This window comes from Cyprinodon variegatus, unplaced genomic scaffold (assembly GCF_000732505.1).
Source record: "Cyprinodon variegatus isolate N-32 unplaced genomic scaffold, C_variegatus-1.0 Scaffold37, whole genome shotgun sequence".
NCBI classification, from domain to species: Eukaryota; Metazoa; Chordata; class Actinopteri; order Cyprinodontiformes; family Cyprinodontidae; genus Cyprinodon; species Cyprinodon variegatus.
In genome coordinates, this window is record NW_015150490.1 from 1079870 (window position 1) to 1102382 (window position 22513).

The following is a 22513-nucleotide window of genomic DNA, read 5'->3' on the forward strand; positions in this document are numbered from 1 at the left end:
AGGGATACTGAGTTACTGCCAGAAGTACATTAAGGGGGTGTTAGCAAGTGTTGTGGAGGTGGGGGTTGGAGTGGTGGGAGCATGCCATGTATTTGCAGTCTGGCTGCAACAGAGGGTCCCGCTCTCCCTCCCCATCCTTCCTTTACTTCCTCTTGCTTTCACACTCTTGGTGATGATATGATTGTTCGCTTCTCACCTAAAGTGAGTGCAGATGTAGAAATCCGGGTGCAGTCTGATGAGTTCTGTCACGAACAGGAGTGGGGGTGAAAGTAGAGAGGAATTATTTAAAATAGTGACAGAACAACATGGGGCTAAATGATAAAAACGGATTTCCATAAAGTAAAATAAGGGGGAAAACCGAGGGAATGCCTGCTGAGTTTGTAGATTTGGTTTGTCTTTGGATGAGTGCGTGAGCTGCAGAAATGCCCTACTTGGCTGCTTTTAGACCAGTTCTGATGGGTCTCCTCCTCCACTAACATGCTGTCATTTCCTTTAGCTGTCTGACGAGGAGATAAACAACATAGACCCTATCAGGTAAGGTTCTTCTTCCTCCATCTCTTTCTCTCTCTCCCTCCCCCTCTTCTGCTCATATCTTTTCAGCGCTCCATCATCACGCCCCCGCATTCTCCCAGTCTTTTTCCTTTAAGCTCCTTCCCTCCCACTCTTCCTTTCTGTCTTTCCACTCCTGCACAGTCTATCTCCCTCCTCTGCCTTTCTCTTTTGGTGTATAGCTGCCACTGCTGCTGTTGGTGGTGCTGGAGTGGCATGGCGTGGTGTTGGCAGCAGCTCTGCATGTGTTGAGGTTTTCTCTGAGCTTTAAGGGAGAGCTGGGTAAGCCAGTCCAGAGAGCACATAGGAGTGGGGGGGCTTCCTCCATCCCCAGCGAGACTCAGAGCCAGCAGGATTTTTATCTCCCTGTCTCCAGGATGAGGCTGTGTGTGAGCAGAAGGTACCGCTTTGCTTTTCGCATCTTTGATTTGGATTACAAAGCTCTCTTGTTTTTCAAATATCTTTGTTTATATTCTCATTTTAGTGTTACGTGGCTGCACCAGATGCGCTGCTCATGTAAAAGATGCATGTTTTCTGATAGTTTGTTGAAGATGAAAGGTTTTTTTTGAGAGATTTGGCTGGAAATTTACCGTTTGTAATATGGTTGTATCATAATACCCTCAATTATTTAAAGAAAAAGATTTAAAGTTTATCTTGCATTTATAATGGTTATAAAACTGTTACTTCTGTGTGTCTTTCTGCATGCTTTTACAAACTCACCTGTCGGAATATGCTGATTAATGTCGCTGCATGACAAGGAAGTTATATTTCTAACTATATATCTAAATGTGAATGAGTTGGACTCTAACAATGACTAACTAGAACATCACAGTTTAAATATATTCTAATGAACTCCTTATGAAATTATGCGTCATCGTTCTGATTAACGTTATCTTTAGAAAATTATATTAATTTAAAGGATTTAATTTAATCCACTCTTCATCTTGTTTTTTTTTCCACTTACCTTTCTACTGTTGATGAGTTTTATTCAACACAATTTCTAATGAACCATTACTAATCCGCCACAGATAGTAAAAGATCCCAAGATTTTCCATTCTTGTTAGATTACTGGTGGTATTATTGCGATTTTAGGCAGATTATGATTCAAACGCCATTTAAGCAGCCAATGAAGGGTAATTAATCTTGACGGGGAGGGGAAGGGGAGAAGGGGGGTGGGCTCCCTAATGTGGGGCATCAATTGTCCTCACCTCTGTGTCATTGCTTTAATTGAATTATAGTAGCTCTACAGAGATAAGAGTCTTGCATCTTTTAACCTGTAGCCCAGGAAGAAGCCAAGTTAAGGTTAATGGGGAAGATAGACCTACCTCATAGTCTGACCCCACCTTTGTATTCCACCTCGTAACCCCCCCCACACACACACACACACACACACACACACGCTCTTCCTCAGATGAAGTAATTACTAAGACGCCTTCCAGCCAAAATGATGAAATGTCTTGAAATTTTTTTCCCAAAGCCTTGCTTTCTGCCTCTTTCATAATTCCTGTCCCTCCCTCAGCCCAGCTCCTGTATTCGGAGGCCTGTGGCAAAGATAGAGATGTAAATTTTAACTGGCGACACACTTGAGCTTTGGAGCCCCGGTGCAGGAAAGTCACCAACTGTTTAAATCCGTTTAAACAGATTTAAAGTTTGAAAGACTTTTTTCTTTATTATTATTCTGACAGGGTGACAAAAAGCATGAAGTATTTTAAAGAGAAACAGACTTTCTAAAAGCGTCAACTTGAGGGTAATTGGCAGTTGAGAAAAGTGATGCTTAGGGGAAGAAATATAAGTTGTTTTTATTTTAAGTGTTTTCGCTCATTAAGTTCCTTTTTGTTTTCTCATGAAATAGATACGTAGATTCATTGTTATTAATCCCTTCTAATGTCTTTTGTTACTCTTTTTTTATTACTTTCTTCAAGTAATAAAAAAAAATCTTTCTGAAATCTCTATGAAACAAATCCCAGGTTTGTTTCAAAGGATTTAACTTTTATTTCTGCATGATTTTTAAAAAATTTTACTAATTAAAATCTAAAAACATTTTTGCTAGAATTTGAATTCAGCCTGCCTGCATAAAACGGTTTATGCAGCTGTTTACCTTTTGTTAAATCTAAGAGTCCAAGTTTTTTTTGTTATTCAACTCTGCCCATCAACTCTTGTTTAGCGTTCTTTTCCCTGCTTATGAGGTAACTTTTCAAAGTATTTGCTGGCACAAAACTTTATTTAAGGGGATCATTGTAAAGATTAGCAAGCCACACTTATACCACTTGTAATTTCTGTGGAAGTAAAAACAAAGCATAATTTTGTGTTGAAGTGGTCGTTAAAATTTATGGTTGTGACCAAACAAACTGTAAAAAGTAAATACCTCTGCAAAGCACTGACAGATTAAAAAAAAATGTATTGGTTAATTACATATATATCGATACAAGCAAAGCAAGGTCATTTATTTACAAAGTTTGAGATCCACTGACTGAAAAGGCAGCAGTGAGAGTACATGTCATTTCACACTGATTAAAACTTTCAATGAGCACACCATGCCATCTTTTTAGATTTACATTGTTTTCCTTTAAAAACATTCCGATAAAGGTGCTTTCACTTTCTTTACCTTCATTTTTTTACACAACGCCTGAAGAATCACCTGCAGAAAATGTAAGGAAGTGCCCTTTTATACTTTAGGCACACGACAGGAAATTATTTTCATTGGATGCATTCCCTCTACAGGGAACACTTGGCTCAGTGTTTGTGATGCAGTGGGCTGGTTGGAGTGTGCAGGAAGCATAAGATGCTAAAAGAAGTCTGTCTCTTTGTTGTTTTTCCTGGTTATTATTTCCCTTGTTATCTGCATGTGAAAGACTCTCCATATACTAAAGTTAAACAGTACTGGATCTCTCTCAAATGTTCAGTCTAGCATCACATCCATTTTGCACACTTGAGCTAATGGTGTAAAGCGCTTGCTTTCACCCCAACTGAATCAGACATTGGAACTCACGGTATACAGCAAAGATCAATTTACCAACAAACACATTTTTTTACAAGGGAGCTGACAACCTATTTATGTTCAAATCAGACAGACAAAATGTTTGAAGCCTAACATATTGGCTTCTTAGGTGGTGTCCTTTAAATTAAGGGTCAACTATGCAATAGTAGCTTTGGTGATAGAAAACTGCATATTGCAAAATCCTCTTTTAAAGTAAATCACAAAAAGTTAAAAGACAGTTCTAGTTTATGAACTAAGTATGAAATTATCTTCACAATTTCCCTCAAAATATAGAAAAATAATGACTTCCTGTTAATGGTAATTACCAATGTAAAAACTGTGTGAGTACAGATCAAACAGCTTGCCTACAGGGATAACATCAGAATAATATTCTTAAGCAGCTCAGGCATAGTGTCCTAAGTACAGACCAAGCTAACGCCACAACCTAACGTTTGTTCCGAACTGAGCAAAAAAAAAAAATTGTTTTTAAAGAAATTCATATAGCAAATTCTTAAATTTGTGAAGAACACCAAAGTACATGGTCAGTTCCACCTGTTTGTCACAAATTGTTAAATTTAACATATTAAAAGATTATCCTGAATTAATGCACTTTATTTTTTACCTTTTTAAGACATTTTGTCTAAATATACTGTGGAACATTTTAGAACCACATTCTGCCATCATGCTGCAGGTATCCTTTGGTTCTGTTTTGGTTTCAGTTGATTTCCCTTCTTTTATTTTTTGGTAATTTTTTTAATTATTTAGTTTTTGTCAATGATTATTTTATTGTCTGTTTTCCCCTCATTTGCTCCTAACTTTCTCTCTGTGCTGCACCTTTCTGTTTTTCCTTATCCTATAGTTAACTAGCCTGTCTAGCATTCCAGTAATTACCATGCACAGCATATCTTCCTCTCATTTTGAATAAGTCTTTTGTCATTTTTTCTCATGTATCAGTCTGTTTTCTGTTTCCTATTTGTTTTTGTGCTGTTTGATTTGTATGTATTTATTTTATATTTTATTATTATATTCTTTATAGAATAATTATTCATCATAAACTACCCTGCCTCTTCTCTGAGTTATGTTTCCCAAAAACCTTGCATCCTAACTCTTAATGCTGATGTTCTATGACAAACCCAGACCTGCATTATTTATACTGAAATTCAATTACACACAAGCTGAAATAGTTTATCGAATTAACCCAAATTAACTTCAAAAAGTATTTGGTTGCACTTGATTTTTTATTTCTTTAAATTTTGGGTTTAAACAAAAGGGGTTCAATCCAACACCACCACCATCACCACCACACCTTTTCTGGAGAAAAAAAAAAGATTACACAAAAAATATATATATACAAATTTCATTTTCTGTATGATTATGATGTAAAAGAACACTGAAATTTATTGAGGTTTCCCTTTGTACCATGACAAAAAGTATAGTAACAATTACTTTGCAGATATGTGAATACTTTTGCAAAGCATTTTTACTCAGATCTATCTAGTATTATGTAGGGTGAAAATATTGAATAGAGTAGTATTAAACAATTCAATGCTGTTGTAAATTATATTACTTGATCAAATAACTTTCTGACTGTCATATCTTGTTTTGTGAACACACCTCCAAATGGGTGTGTGTTAGGATATCAAATAAAAGTGTGATTTGGGCTGAAATTGTGGTCATAAGTTAACTCTACATAAATATGGAATAAATTAACAACAATTTCCCTTAAGAATACATTTATTAATCAAATAATTTAATTCCAAGTCAAAGCATATTTCAGTTAAAAGCTTCTTGACTAAACTCTACTAAACTACGCTAAATGAAATGAAATGATAAATAAAATTGGTTTAAAATAACCAAACATAATATGCTTGATGAATTAAAAAAAGCTTGACATGGATTTCTTGTTTGAGGGAAAAAAATGTATTTCTTAGGTTTTGGATTAAGGGTCAAAGTAGCTTTTAGCTAATTTAGAGCAATTGCAATGTGTTCAAACCAGTTCACAATGCCAATCCGAGAAGATAAATAAAACATTATTTGGTAAGTAGTATTTTTGTTAAATGATTTGATTAATCAGAATTCATTAACTTTTAGGATAATTGATTGTTAACCATCTGTGACTGTTTCCTGAGGGAATAGTTAAGGGTAAGGACAACTTAGTTTCTTCAGCTAGGATTGGCCTACAAAAACAATGGACCTAGTAGTTAGCAGACATGATAGGACCCATTTTAAAGGACTTTTTTAGTCATATTTCAGTTTTCAAATTTGATGAGAATATTAGGAAACGTCTTGTTAGCTTGTTTTACTTAACACTAAAACCCATTAAGTGATCAGAACTTCAGAAGAAAAAATGATTACCTGGAAACTATTTCAATAAGTTTGCCAGACCCGTAACTGCTGTTGATCACTTTTTACGAAAATTGAGGCTTTTCCGAGTTTGAAGAAAACTCAGTCCCTGTTGTTTTGGATTGGTCTGTGCACAGATGGCTTAGACGGGAGGTTGGGTATGCGTCGTGTGGTCTCCTGGTTCAGGATCCAATTCTGGACTTTCTGAATTACGCTTATACACTTGGACATCATATTACAGACAGTCTTCTGGTTCTGAAAAAGCCAGCATGTCCACTTGGCTTTTGAGCAGTAAGAAGATTTCGACCCTTGGCCTGCCATTCAAGAGATCTCCCCAATGTGATACTTGTGCAGTATTACCGCAGCAAAGAGAATACCGGTTGAGCTCGCACCACCCTTTATACCAAGGACGGATCAGGGGACATTATATGACCCTGTGGTGTGTCTGCGTCTGCGAGTGTTTTGTAGAGGTGTTTGAGGCTTTAGAGTTTGAAAAGAAAAGTAACTCAGACACATTGGCACTTATTGTCCAAGATAAATATATCATGGCTTATGGGACAACAATAATTTAAAATGCTCCTGCAGAAGGTTAAAAAGACTTTTCGCTATGCACAATTTAACTAACAAAAAATAAGGTAAATAAATTTGCATTTGCAGTCTCACATCTTGGTTTTTACAACCTTTTAAGTTTAGATGAAAACAATTTTGTTTTTGCCATTATGTCATTGATAAATCTGTAGGTTTGAGCATTTCTAGAGTGTAACTATCTGAACTTTGTAAACCCAAAGAAATGAATAATATAGAAAATAATTGGACAGATCTGGAAATTCTGGAAATTAACATAGACTCCCAAAGATGAATCAGTCTGCATATTTAGTTAATATATTTTATTTGGGGTTATTGGCTGATAGGAATGAAAATGCTTTAGGTATAATTAATGTGTAGCAATTAAAATTGCCATGGAGAAGAGTCTATACTATATATTAGTGTTTTCTTTCAGATTTATGCTCTTTTTTGCCTGGTGTGGTCTGAACAGTCCAGTTCTCCCTCCCACGTCTGTGGGTCTCTCTGTCCTAAAGCCCTGACAGATCCTCTGGGGTCATTAACCATCATCTCAACCCCATTATCCCTCCTCCCCTTTGTCCTCTCCATTACCAGAAATAAGATGGTTCAGGTCAGATCCATTCCTCATACCGATAAAGCTGCCTGAATAGTTTTGCTACAAATGAAAGCTGCTTTATCATATTCTTATAATTTATCTTGAACTAAACCTTTTTTTTTACAGTGGCCCTTTGGAAAACACATCTAATATTATGAAGATGCTGATGAAGGTTCTCAGTCATCCAGGTCATAGTCATTCCATAAAAATTCAAAAAATATCCACTGGACTTGGTTTTCAAGATTTGAAGACGTTTCGCCACCTCTCCAGGAAGCTTTCTCAATTCAAATGTCTGGATCCGCAGTGAGTTTGAGTCTTATATAGACAACGCCTTGTATCGCTTGGAAACATGCAATGGTAACCGATGAATGGGTCGTTAGTTCCATCGTTAGCCTGTAATATCTGAACCTGTCTATGATTCTAGGGGTCGGTCGTTAAAGGGGGGATTGCCATTAAGGGGGGGATTGTCTCCTGTAATACCTGAAACCTGTCTATGATTGTTAAGGGTTGGTCGTTAAGGAGGTATTGTTCACCGGCTGGGGCGGGTGGGTCCCTCGTTCCTCTGTGATGGGGTGGGGGGTTTGGTGATATCTGGAAGGGATCATGTCTATGATTGAATTGTATGTTTTTGGAAGCTGGAATCTGAGTCCACCACCTCTGTTTAAAGTTGGTTTTTCTCTCTTAACATAGATGGCTTCCTTCACGCCCCTCTCAAACCACCTATTTTCTTTATCCAGAATATGGACATTCTGGTCCTCAAAAGAATGTCCTTTGTCCATAAGGTGTCCATAAGGTGTAGGTGTACTGCGGAGTCAAGACTCCGCAGTACACGTTTCCAAGCGATACAAGGCGTTGTCTATATAAGACTCAAACTCACTGCGGATCCAGACATTTGAATTGAGAAAGCTTCCTGGAGAGGTGGCGAAACGTCTTCAAATCTTGAAAACCAAGTCCAGTGGATATTTTTTGAATTTTTATGGAATATTATGAAGATATCATAAAAATTAATTGTTTGGTGCTGGACGAGATGTAGTCTAATACTATAGGCAACACCTTTTTGGAGTTAAAGGCTATGTAAGGATAATCTACCATAGAATGGCTGGCTTTAAAATTGTCTTTAAATCAAGGCAGGTCAAAAGCTAAAGAAATCCTCAGGGGACCCAGGTTCTGCAAATCTAAATACATGATCTCCTGTTTATTCAGCTCCATTAAGTTTAAACATACTCTATAGAAACCAAAGGGTATTAAATTTTGTTTCATCGTTATTATTTGTTAAGTCTTTGACTAAAGATTGGAGAAAAAAAAATGCTGCAGCTTAAGATAACACTTTCATCACCAGTTTTTCCTTTTTAAAGAAAATTTTGAATTTTCAGTATTTGACTTCACAGCCTTGATATGGACTGGCGACCTGTCCAGGGTGTACCCCGCCTCTTGCCCGTAGACAGCCGGAGATAGGCACAAACACCCCTTGCAACCCCAGCTGGAATAAAGCATGGTGGAAGATGGATGGATGGATGACTTTACAATGTATACATTTTCATTGTTTATTAATTTAGTTTTAAACATTTGCAATGCCAAATTACACATTTGATGTCACAGCAACCTGTCTCTGATTAAGCTATGTATCATTCAACATACCTGCATCGCGGGTGCCTTATCATTGGAAAGGAGGCTTAGTCTTCCAAACCGGACCCTGGCACCGGACCTCTGAACCAGGTTCATGCTCCTGCTTCCATTAGGTCCCACCTCATTCACTGGGCCCACAAGGCAAAATTCTCCTCCAATTATAGAATCAACCAAACTCTCACACTCCTTAAATTAAATTTCTTGTTGCCTCCAATACATAATCCCTTTTGAAATCCTGCAATTTAGTCTGCAATTTATCTCAAAGGTCTTTAAGGAGTTTTGTACTTCTTTGGGGGCCAAGGCTGCTCTCAGTTCAGGTATTCATCCCCAAACAAATGGTCATCCCTCTGCTTCTCTGTTCAACACACCTATGAGTACTCACTTGCCTTGGGTTAATTCCAGCCAAACACCCAAAACAGGAATATCCTTCTTGTTGAAATTCATCTTCTTATGCATACCTTTTAACATGGACTCTCTTATTATCATTGACAACCACTGAACCTCATTTTATCTCTGATCTTCATAGAAAAGGTCTTACCTTTGTGCAGCAGTTCTCAGTCTTCCTCACCTGCCTTCCTACTCCCCAGCATGACGTTTCTTTGTGAGTATCATCTCTCGGATCTCACACACTTCTCCTGGACATCTGGGTACAGTCGGTAAAGCCAGCTTACATCTAACCTCCGCTGCATCTCGCAATTAAGGAAATCAATCAGCCATCACTTGTCATCAACCAAATGCTTCCTGATCAGTCTGATTTCTCCCCTCAGACCAACCAGAAAGTTCAATTGACTTAATGGAGTCCTCAGCTTGCAGAATCCTACATGCAGAATCTTGTGATTCTGCATGTACTGTAGGTAAAAAATCTGCAAATCAGCATTGCATTCTCACCGTGCTGTCTGCTTCTTCAATGGGTTTGTTGAAGAACGTGTATGATGGCATCTTCATCTACAAGAAGCAAACTATAGGGGGTCATGATAGCTTCTTATTGCTTTCTCAGGTGGACCAACATGAGGCTCCTATAGGATATTCATAATGTGGGATCTCAGGGCAATAGGTCTATGGTCATTGAGGGGTGTTAGCTGAGCTTTCCTTGGTAGCAGAACAATGCAGGAGGTCTTCTACAATGCAAAACTGTCTACTGGGTCTGGCTAGTATTAATAAGGCTGTACAATTAAATAGAGCTGCTTTGCATAGTAATGCAAAAGCAAATTAGGGAGCTTGACTTAGATGCAGTAGAACATAATTAAACTAATTTTTTTTAAACGGTAGCAAGAAATATCATCTCATTTGTCAAATAAGGTTCTTGTAGTATTTTGGTTAAAATACCTTTTCCTTTATGTGTACTGGAAAGGATTCCAATTTTCACATTGCTATATACTTTTTAATGAACAACTCTACAAGAAAAAAAAGTGTAATCATCAGATAGTTTTGCCCCACATTATCATTGTTAACCCTGGCATGTAAATACTTAAAAATGCTTTTCATTTTATTAACATTTTCCTATTGATTTGCAGCAATGTTGGCACTTTTAGGACTCTGTTACCAGCCAAAGTCCCGAATGAAAACACTCCCCTTTGGGGAGAGCTGAAAATTAAAGTACTGAAAATAAGGCTTGACAAAATGTAAAATACCAGTAGAATCATGCAAAGGATTTAATTTTATTTAATGCCAATAGTGAATTTTTCAGCTGATTAATGAGATGTGTTAACACATATTTCAAGTCCAGCTGTGTCTAACAAATAATAAAAGATGCATTATTATTTCAAAATACTGTAAATAATTTAATTTCTATTCATAACAAGCTATGAATCTCCCAGATGAAGACTGATTTAAAGTCAACTGTGTCTAAAGTTGTATTCAATTTAAACCTTGGATTTTAGTGTTTTCAAAGCATTAGAGTATTGCTGCTTATGGAAAAGAAAGAAGTTATAATTCCCACTGGAATCACACACAGCAGTGTGGAAAAGAGTGTTTTAGTTTGGATGCAGGCTTCTTTATTTTGTATGAGATTTATGTAGGTAGAGTGAGATGGAGGGAGCAAGAAAAAAAGCGCCACTCATGAGAAAAGTGAGAGTTGGCTACTCTATTCATGTGTCTGGGTGTTAAATATAACGACAGTATACCTTTCCAAAAGAAACTGGGACAACTTGATACTTAGTAATTTATTTGGAATTGTTCACAAGTTCATCTCTAGTGTCTAGTAATGTTATTATAATAAAGAAAGAGATTTAACAAATATAAAACAGATACTACTCTTGTATATAATGCAATTTTGAGTTAACAAAACCTCTTGCCCACTTTTATTGAAATAACCACAATGATTCATTCTTTTAGCCATCTACTAATCTCTAATATCCAACAAAAGAAAGTTTAACACATTCCTCACTTTGAGCTATCAGATGTTTTTGGGCCACCTTTCATGTACATATACTGTAGTAGGTGCAGGGCTAGAGGGGAGACAAGGGGTTGCCATGGCCACCCTTAGCCAATCATTGGCCACCCCTACCAGGCAATGTACTGTGGGCATTGTCTGGTAGGGTAGCATTCCCTGTCCCTATAAAAATCTTCTCACCTTGTTTGTGATTTACTGTACAGCCCACATTACAATCCTCATGGTAATGTGAACCTGATTTCATGGGCTTTGGTTCAAAACTTGATCAGGTCAGGCTCCAAAAAAGGATCATCAATCCATGACTACTTCAGGTATTTGCATCACAGTTGGTATAACATTTTATTTTTTTTATATATATAAACCGGTTTATTGTCAAAAGAAAATATTCCAGCTAGCATATAATCATTGCTTTCTTTTCTTACTAACTGACTAACTAACTAACTAACTGATAGACTATCAGGTTTTCTTAGGAATTTTCTTTTTGACATTAACAGGAGCCTGCCAAATGATGACATTTTAGGGTGAATTTCCTTTGATAGCCAGACCTGGGAATGTTGGCAGCTGTTTTGAATTGTTAATTATTTTCTGTACATTAAAATGGCTAATTTCATGTTTTTTTAATCCTCTTGAAATCCCTTATCAGACTCATGAGCTGCTCATAACTAGTCTTCTTTCTAAAGGTTCTTAGTGATTGTAATGATCTAGAAATGGTGACTCTCTACCATCAACACTGCAGCACACCAAATTTAGTACCTGAGATTTATACAGGCCCTTCAAAATGTTAAGAAAAAATCTAGCCAAATCTGCTGATGTTATATATGTAATACTGGACTTTTAATGTCATTTCTTCAGTTTTTAATGTTTGTAAGTAAAACTGTATATATTCTGTATTTTTCAAATCCATGTCAATTATTCATATATCCAAATATATATGTAAACACATAGACTTTCATAGATGGTCCAACAACCTTTACCTGACTATGCTATATATAGCAAATATATACTTTATCCAGTGTAATCATCTAAAACCACTGCAATATCACAGATGAATGAAAAGTTGTCTTTTCTTTTTAACTGAGATCATGTTAGTCCACTCTGTAGAGTTCATGTGTTTTAAGACAGCCCCTTGGGAGTGATGGACAAATCGTTAAGTACATGTAATGTCTGCACTATAGGGTTATATATAGGTGTACGGCGCAAGTGCTTCACACATACAGTACACATTCCCAACCACCCACACACACAATCAAGAAAACAGGGCAGTGCATTGCTGTGTAGCGATTTTGCAGAGGTTGTGTCTTTGTTGTTTGTAATCACTACCTGTCCATTGAGCTCCAGTCATAAACAACATCCTTTGTGGTTGGAACCGGACAGAATGCTGCATTCAAGGTTTCTTTGTGAATTCCCACACATGTTTGAGTCTGTTCTATTTTCAGTGGAGCAAACCCATATGAAAGCTGCGTGTGCCTCTCCATCCCGTCTATTTCAGACGGTGACTGTAAAGATGGCAAACACTGGTCATATTTCGGGGGTTTGAGGGGATGGAACCAAATTAAGTAGTTGAACCCCTTCTCCTCCAAAACAAAACTCAAAGATACAAACTCTTGTGGAAACTACTTGGATGTCTATTCTTGTGTGTGTTAGATTTAATTAAAATAGTTATTAAATCTAACTTTGATTCGAAATATAAATGTTTTGACATTGAATTTTGGGATTCTTTGTTGGTGGGAGAACAGATCTCAGTGGCTTGCAGGGACAGCTCTCTGTAGGATTCACTGGCACTATAGCATCAGTGTCTTGTCTTCAGGCGGAAGCAGTTTTGTTTTTGAACAGCATGTGCTTGTGTGTGTTTCTGATGGATGTTTGTGCATAATAGCTTGAGGCTTCTCTTGACTCCACAGCTTGTGTGCCTAATAAGTCAAAAACATATTCAGAGTAGTATTTTTTTATTTAACAAAATTTCCTGTTAGTTTTAGTTGAGATTTTTACAGAAACAAGAAACACATTGCTGTTTTCAAATTTTTTTTTACGTATTTTAACATGACTGACATAGTGCAGCCACTATTTGTAAATGGGAGAAATGTCATAATAGCTTCTATTGTAAAAAAATAAAAACTTGTTAGTGTGGCATCCATGTACTGAGCTTCTGTCACTCTATTACCATAGGTAAAATGCATTGCAATCAATTGCCTTCAGAAGTTACATAAGGACAGTTTGTATTTAATTTTTTCAGTAAACTAAAGCTGCTCAATAAAGGCCACAGAGGTTCGTTAGAGAAAATCATAGATCAAACAGCCTCATAAAGACCAAGGAGCAGGCAGGTTTTGGATAAAGTTATGGAGACATAAAAGACGGGGTTAGTTTATTAAATTAAATTGTCAGCTTGAAATGTTTTACAGACCTCTTCTTAATTCATTATCAACTTTAAACCTGCCATGACGCTGTTGTTTATCTAAACTTATAGGCTGGGCAAGAAATACATCAATCAGGGAGGCAACAAAGGGACCTAATAATAATTCTGTCGGAGCTTCAGAAAGCTGCAGTTCCTTTGGAACAATATTTCTAACTATAAGTCATCAACACCTTAAATCTGCGTATGGGATGAAAAAGTAATTGTTGGAAGAAAGCAATCGGAAAGTAGCCTTAACAAATTTCTCGAAGCCCAGCAAGGAAAATAATTAAAATGCAGGAGAAGCTGCTCTGATCAAAACAAAACTGAAACTTCACTTTTTTCCTTTTTCTCAGTGATGGTAAAAAAAAACTTTACACTGCACATTATACTGAGCATCACCATTGTGGAACATAGTGCTGATAGGTTTATACTGTGGATGCTTTTCATCAGATGTCCCCAGATAGCCTGGTCGATGGGAAATGGATGAAATAACTTCGCACTTGTAGTGATCACCGCTCATAAAAATATCCAGAGCACCAGTGGATTGTAGGGGGAGTGTTTGCCTAGTGGTTAAAGCAGTTTGCTTGTGCTCTGAGAAGGTTGCAAGTACCCGGTTCAATCCCCACAGCCTCCTTAAATCCTTAAACCCTGATTGCTCCCTGGGCACCACAAAATGGCTGCCCACTGCTCCCCAAGGGGATGGGTCAAAACGCAGAGAATGAATTGTGGGACAATAAAGGGATTTACATTCTTTTTTTAAAAATCATCAGGTCAAAGTATTTTAAATGGTCCTGCTGAAATCCAGATCTGAATCCCAGTGTCCAAAAATTGTGGATCTGTCATCAAGCTTCTAAAAGGGCCATTTAAAGATCCAGACTTATCAAACTTGACTTTTTTTCATACAAAATATTATAAATAAATATTAAAGGTGGTTCTACAAAACTATTGACTCCGGTGGGTTTAATGCAAGTTATTGCCATTCTGTCTATTTTAAATTCACAAAGAAATCAGGTATATTTTGAAATTTAATCATGAAAAAATGTGGAAAACTTCAGGAAAGATTGTAAAAAAAATTTTTACGTCACCTTAAATTTATGATGGCATTTAGCACACGGTGGCATCTTAAGTTCATCCTAAATTTCCTCTCAAGATGTCGTGATGGCACACTCCTCTCTGCACACTGCCATCAGTGGGACATTGAATCTGTTCAGCAGGTCATTACACCCTGCTGTTGCTAATGGTGTTGCTTGCTGGTGTATAACTACTTAGGTGCCTACTCCTGAGTTAATCAATCCTGGACAGGGGAAATGACAAATACATAAACCCACGCGTATTCACTCTAATTTGAGTTTCTTCTATGAGGTGGTTGAGTCATACTATGCATAGCTTTGGTACCTTGTAAATCTAAGGGCATGCAGGGAGGAAAGAGCATCTTTTTTCACCCCGTTCCCCTGCTGCTGGATGACTCAGCCAAATGGGTTCTCCCCCTCTCTTCTACTGAAGTTGGCTGTTTCTTTAAAAATAAAAAGGGCTTTTCCTAAAAGGCAATCTATCTGCAAGGTTGAGGCGATCAGGAAGCCCGCAACAGACTGAATATCGAGGAAGGAGGGAGAAAAATTGACAATTTAAGTGATGAATACACACCCACTCCCTTGATTTTACTTTCTAATTTGGCAGAGCTCGTTTCCTCCCTACTGTCTTTGACTAAACTGTAAATACTCCAGCTTTCATTCCCCCCCCAGAAGCTTCCTGCTTTCCCTTCTGCCTCATTCCATAACTTTATGTCCTCCTCCTCCGCTTCCACCTCTCTCTTCCTCCTCTTCAGTGCTCTGAGTTCCTCTCAAATGTCAGCATGGTACGAGTGGGTGGCAACAAGCCCCTTCTAAGGTTTTTACTGCAGTGAGGGATCAGCTCAAATGAAAGAAAAAGAAAGCAAGTGAAATAGGGTTGTGTTTGGATTTGTAGACGACACCTGGCCTGGTCAGAGATATGTGGCACTAACAGATGCCACTTTTTTTATTCTGTGGCATATTATGATTGCTTTAGTAGACGCATGTTGACATATCCACAACATGTATGGTTTCTACAGACATCTGAATCTACAAATCTATACACAGTAAAATGCAAAGTAAATATGTATGCATTTTTACACTTCTCTGGCATCTTGCACCTGCCAAATCTCTCTTCCACACATAATGAGAGCCACTGTGCTATGAGTCAGAGGGGAGCAGCTGGATTGAAGGCTCCAGCAACAGCAGTGGTGAGCTGTCACCATCTGGAAAAGTACATGTCTCTGCTCCCTCAGCCTGCACCATAAATCACTTCTCAACAACTGGATGTTGATGAATCAACATGTTTCTCTATGGGAACTGGTTTCTGTAAGTGGAGGGTAATCGAATAGCCCAAAAGCAAGGTGCTTTTGTGAACTGTAACCCGCTGCAGTCACGTCCCACACAGTCTGTCTGTGTGGGACAGATTTCCCTCCTGAGTGGTCAGTCCGGTGCTAAGATCAGAGGAGCTTTGATCAAGCTTTGACAGCTGTCTCGTCTAATAACCTATTCCACTTGTATGTGCAATAAAGAGCTGCACCTGTGCTGTGGACGCAGATGGCAGAAAGGCCAAAGGAAATATTTATACAGATAGTTCATATCTATTGGCGCTGTTGAGCTTTACTGTTTCTCAAGTTGTTTCCTTTTAGTTTGAAGTATGATGCCTTACAAAAGTACTCATTGCCCTTAAACTTCCAAGTTAGGTAATAATTCATAGTTGGATGATTGAAAGATTGTAGCACCTACAAAGACATTGCTTTCCACTTGTGCTGACAGGCTGGCAAGAATGATATTAATCAGTGTAACAGCCAAGAAGCTAATGGGAAAAACTAAAAGAGAGCACAAAGTGTATATATATATATATATATTCACTTTTATAACTCTGCATGTTCCATCCAAGGTTTTGCCTTTTTTGCTGCAACTTTTCAATATTGTCATGATGTACAGGGTATGATAATTTTTTGCATACTACTGAAAAACATTAAAGTGATAATTTAAGGAGAGGTTTATAGTTTATAGGAAGGAATTTGTAAAGTTTGTGAAGCTTAGGCCATTTTTATGTAAATCTCTCAATTGTAAAGTGGAATTTGATAAAAGTGTGCTGATTTACACAGATCTGATACATGATTTTTAGGCTGCAACTGGGTCAAAAATTAATATTCAGATCCTGCATATTTCCATTTAGAAAGAAACCCCTCAAGAAACTAGTTCCCTGAAAACTTTGCAGGAGATGAGAATGTGACACCAAAATCCCATTAATTCTGTCAACTCACCTGGGAAGCATCCAAGTAAACATTCTAGGTATACTAGAGAACTTGGGGACACCATTATTTCAGATTATTTTTCAAGGTATTTTTTACCCTGTTTCTTTAAGTTTTGAGCTGCTCTATATTTGTTTAAAGCATCTATTTGCAACTCAACACCTGCCTATATCCAGATCCTAAAAACTACACTCATAACATTTTCTATCTTAAACTAAAAATATGTCATGTGAATTGTTTTATAGAAATTTAAGGACATATTTTTAAACATCTTGCGCTTAAATTGACCTTTCAAGAGTCACATAATTGGTTAAGAAGTGGTTCTGTTGCAAAAGAGGGAAATAGCTAAATGGAAAAAATCCCTGCTGAGAAAGGCTGAGGACCTGTGATGCTTTATTAAAGTCAAGTCAATACGCAAAGTAAAGGGGAAAATTGAGCAGTTCAGTGTTATCAAACTAAGCAGCAAATATGCATTTAAGGGCTTTTTTAACACCTTCATCAGGTGAGCCTAAAATTAAAAAATAATGCCAAAAATAATGTTACACCGATATCTAAAATATTCTGCAGCCAAAGTTTTTTTCTCTCCTTTCATATTTTCTTTCTGTTTCAAAGACTGTGAACATGATTATGATGACAAAATGTTGGCAGTATCATTGCAACAGTTTCTTTTCAAATTGGATCCCACCTTATTGGTAGTTACTAACAGCTGCCAACCTGTCTGTTTTGTTTTGTCGACAGGATCAACACAGATATAACAAACAATAATTCTGCAGGCCACACTTAGCTGAGCTCTCTTGGATAAGTCACATACATGTCAACTTCCTGTGGCCAGGCCCAATAAACACATGAGAGGGAAGGAACAGAGACAAACCATGAAAAAGATATACATTGGCAAAACTGCCTTAAAAGTCCCCCGAAATGGCGGCAAACACCCAAAAAAGAGGTAAGAGTAAATATGTCAAGCCATCTCTCCATCCGTACTTGTTTTTATGTGTTTGTCCGATCATCCGCCCACGAGGTGTCTCCTCTGATTGTTCAGTGGTGTTAAAGCAGCCTCATCCCGCCTTTCCAGGCCCAGAAGTCATGCTGCCTCGTCATCTCTTCTCACCAGAACGAAAACACTCATTATGTGTGACTCAGAGGAGGTCACTAATGGAGGGATTTTTTTTTTTTTCGTCCCTGAAGCTTCTTCGCGTAAAGTCACCCTGTACCTAACAACAAACACCTGTATTCCCCAGCTAAAGCCTACCGATCAGATCGAGGCAGGAGGTGAGGTGGTGGGCACTGTTGGATAATGTGCCTCTCAAATGTCATTCAGTCAGCTGAGACTTCTCTGAATCATTCAGCATGCAGGTCGTATTTCACTCATTGTCAAGTCTGCAAAGGCAGCAGCTTTCCATGTAACACACACTATTTCTAATCAAATCAAAAGTTAGCATTTATTATTTCACTCTAAATACATCCAAAGTCAAATTTTTTACAAATGTTTATATGAAGAACCAATCAAAATAAAAACTGAGAATTTATACATCTTTGCAGAGACTAAATTATCATTATTTTTTGTGTAATTTCAATCACAGGCAATTGGGTTAACACAATGCACTGAATGTTCACATTTTGCATAAACTTTTGTTATTATCTAAAGTGTGCTATGATGAACAATTAAAGTAGGACTTCATCTAAAGCTCACATGCAGTTCCTGTCTCATAACAATACATGTGCAAACTTGGTAGAACGTGCAAAGTGGATCTACTAACAGGGTTCACTAAGGATTATTCCTGTAAAATGAGTAAAACTGTGCAATTCATTTAGCTTGTTTACCTTCATGAATATGCAGAATAATCTGCAGATTATCAGAAAATGCAAAATACTAGGATAAGAATATGCAAATGTAATTATTTAGCACCTAGATGGGAATAATTAAACAGAAAACGGATTGGAGCTACTGTTTTTGCATCTATATTTAGCACATTTGAAAAGCAAGAGAAAATTAGCAAATGTCATGAACAAATATATGCAATAATTTTGAAGACATATACCTTATGGACACCTTCAAACACTGCATTTTCTTATGCCTGGATAATTTCAGCACACCATAGGATATTCTCCATGGCGACAGCAAGCAGCACATGCAAAATCCTGATTTAAATAAGGCAGATTACACTACGTTTGCACCTGTTATCAGTTGCATATGCATTCTTAGTGGATCATTTGTAACAAACTCATTAATTGCATATGCCGTGTTTTGTTTACAAATCTGTGCTATTTAGGATCTTAGTAGATAAGACCCATAGCAATGTCTGTCTATCATAGTTACTCTGATTGAGTAATTTGACTGATTGACTTTATTGATCCCAGTGTTACTGGCCATGCCTTAGATACTCTAGCCTTAGATGATTTCACAGAAAGATCACTGGTAGCAGATAACGTCTACCTCTGTACGTATGGTTAGAAATTACCAACTTTTTTTACAGTGATAATTTGAGGCTGATGTTCAAAAATGGCTAAACTCGACTTTCATCTTGGTCACTCTCAGAAAAAAGCATTATCTTGGCCTATGGGACAAGCTTTTTAAATTAAAATATTGAAAGGCTAATCAAAGATACAAACAACTTCTTTTTTACGAGAGCACAACTTTATAATGTTCAAATCCTCTCTTTATTATCCCATAAAATCCACTACTTCAACAACTATACGAGTCTGTGACTTCCTGTAGCATGATTATCATGTGAAAACAAGATCTGTATAACATTTATGGTGCTTATATAGTTTGATTTTCCTGCAGTTACGCCCTGCAATGTTTCCTATGAGAGTAGAAACTTAGAAAGCCACTTGCAAACCTTAGATAAAAACAGGAACATATGCAGTAACAGAGAACCTGATACATTTAGGCAAAGCAAATTAAGTTCTACATGAAGTCTAGACTGACCCTGTCCACTTTTTATCCAATTGATTGCAGAAACATTATCCTGCTTGCTAATGAGATGGAAACAGGGTGATGCCTCCTCTGACCTGAAAAAATAAATGAACAAACCCCTCCCCTTTGTGTTTTCTCTTTTCTTTTTTCGGTACTGTCTAGCTCATCGCCTACCTTTTGTATCTTGTTAAAAAGAGAGAAATGGAGGAAAATGGAGAAAGTGAAAAGAGCAAAGTGACCACATCTCCATTCATTTCCAGCTATGTCATCTGGCTGCAGATAGAGTCATTACCTTTCTTCCTCCATCTGTCTGTCAATACAAGGTCCATTAAGCTGAGCAGTGAGCACTCAGATCCATCACGGCAACAGACATTTCTTCTTTTGCCTCTCACACTTGCCCTTTTATTAGATTGAAATTCAGGTAATGCATATGCTCCAAAAGTAGTCATTATTGTGTTGTCTTGCAAAATTACATGTTGAGAATGTTGCTGTTTTGTAAATCTGAGCCTTCGGAGTCTATACAAATAATCTATTAGAGCTCATTGACTCATTTCTCATTAAACATTACGCCTCTGCTATTTCGACCATTCTCACTAGTGATTGCTCCTCTGCAATGTGGTACCTTGTGGTCTCTCATCTAAAGAATTACAAACCTCTACATCTATTCTAAAAGACACAATTTCAGGATCATGTTTTTCTGCTTCTCTCTCATCCCCTTTATGTCACCATCAATGCTGCATGGACATTAAAAGAAAATGTAGACCCTTATAAGTCAATTTAGCAAAGGATAGACTCAGGTTGCCAGCTTGTTTCCGTCACCATATGCTCTAAACGTATGTGCTGTCTTTTTGTGTGTAGCTCATTGCTGGAGCAAAAAGAGGACCTGCGGAAGAGACTTTCCTACACGACGCACAAGCTGGAGCTGCTGCAGGGAGAGTTTGACTCCACCAGGCAGTACCTGGAGACGGAGCTGCGTCGAGCACAGGAAGAGTTGGACAAGTTCACAGATAAGCTTCGAAGGTGACCTCACACAGCACAAATTACCACATCCTTAAAAACTAAGCTTACTCTGGATAGTAGGGAGAAAAACATAACACTTGGATTAATATTATCGATCAAGAGGTTTTACTTCCTGTCCATGAAATCTATGTTCATTTTAGCTGTTTTTTTTTTTTTTTAGATTATATCAATCTCAAAAACAAGAAATAACTCTTAGATGAATATTGGTGGTATAATGCTTCACATAAATCAATTACATTTACAAAGAATTGAAACCATCTATATATGTTTCTGACTTTAACTAAAAGATCAAATAATTTCCAAATGATTTAAACAATGGAAGTCAAACCTGCAGATCATACGTCAAACAAAACTGTTCTATAATGTTCAACCTTTAACCCCGGTATTTATACCATATATGAAAATAGATCATATGAAATATATATAATATGAAAATACAACAAATTGAAAGTCAGCATTTAAATTCATTGTGAAATCATTAATCTTTGTGTGTTCTTTTTGAGAGTACTTACCACTTTACTCATCTTTTTCAATGTGCCTATTTAAAACGTTGTTTCCTGTAGAGAATGTGTTCTTCACATGACTGCTTGAGCAAAATTGATGTTGGATAAAGCTTAGTAAAGTATAAATACATACTGTTACATCTGTAGTTATTACAAAATAAATAAATGGGTGCCAACCAGCTTGATTTCATCACTGTATTGCAATGTTTATTTTAGCAGATTGGGAAAATACTTATATATTAATGCTTGAATGTGAAAAATTTTATTGGATTTTATTGAATACATTGAAAGACTTATCCACGAATCACAACAAATACGAAATGAATGAAATACCAGGGCTAGAATTAATCTTAGAGTCATTATCTACAGTAAAGCATTGCAAAAAATATAGGTGCAACCAAAGAAATCTTGGCTGAATTATACAGCTTCTTACCTTTTTTAAATTCTTGGACTTACATAAAAGCCAGATCCACACCAGAAAGTTCAAAATTATTCCAAGAGAAGTGCTTAAATATCCAACCTAATTTTTGTAAATCAAAGATATTATATGTTATATTATTTATTATTTATATCATAGCTATCAAGATATCAAGCTATTCAGTTTTACACAGCTGTTGTTGTTTTGTTTCTTTAAGTATTTTTTTAAGAGATACTTAAGGTGTTTTGCAGTTTAGTGAGATGCTGTGAGTAGGACAAATAAAAAAGGAATCAACCTTTTAGATTTGACTTGCAATGTGTTTAGCCTGGAGATAAGTCTTTTTGGAAACCTCTCTTGCTTCTATACTTGTAGATTCAGCAAGCATGTACACAAGCTATTACCTACTGGGAAGCAATGATTCTTTATTTTTATTTTTTTATTTTGTCTTGTTGTTTAGAATACAAAGCAGCTACTCGGCACTGCAGAGGATCAATCAAGATCTAGAGGAAAAGATCCAAAGAGATGTAAGTGTCTGAAGTTGCATGTGTATGTGTTGGTTTGAGGCTTTTATGCAAATGTTCATACTTGTCAAAGCAGAGGGAGTTGCACAAGAGGCAAGCCATGCTGCATGGAGAACACTTTGACGTCCAGATTGAAAATGAATCCCACTGCTGTTTGTGCCACTGACATTAATTATGGCTTATTACAATTGGCTGTCCTCCTTCTACTGGCAGAGGGATAGCAAACCCATTGTTTCCCAGAAGAGAGCACCTCACTCCATTTGTCAGATGCTGCTTTTTCCCTTGGAAAGATAGAATTAAAAAGGGTGCCCCAGAAGACTGTAACCATCAGGTGTCGGAGATGGTGAATAGAGAGTTGAAAATGCTCATTGAATGCGTTTGTTATG

At 37.1% G+C, this 22513-nt stretch overlaps 1 protein-coding gene across 3 annotated transcripts in view; it reads left to right on the forward strand.

Moving 5' to 3' along the window:
• Nucleotides 1-643: 643 nt before the first annotated feature.
• Nucleotides 644-22513, forward strand: part of LOC107105232 (brain-enriched guanylate kinase-associated protein-like) — a 35947-nt gene continuing 14077 nt past the window's right edge. Inside the window, exons 1-4 of one of the 3 annotated variants that reach the window (XM_015405373.1) lie at nucleotides 644-949; nucleotides 17487-17691; nucleotides 20524-20685; nucleotides 22064-22130. In XM_015405373.1, coding sequence (XP_015260859.1) covers nucleotides 17594-17691; nucleotides 20524-20685; nucleotides 22064-22130 — 327 coding nt within the window. In that variant the 5' untranslated portion in view covers nucleotides 644-949; nucleotides 17487-17593. The remainder of the gene's footprint in view (nucleotides 950-17486; nucleotides 17692-20523; nucleotides 20686-22063; nucleotides 22131-22513) is intronic. The other 2 variants (XM_015405361.1, XM_015405367.1) reach the window with 2 other exon arrangements.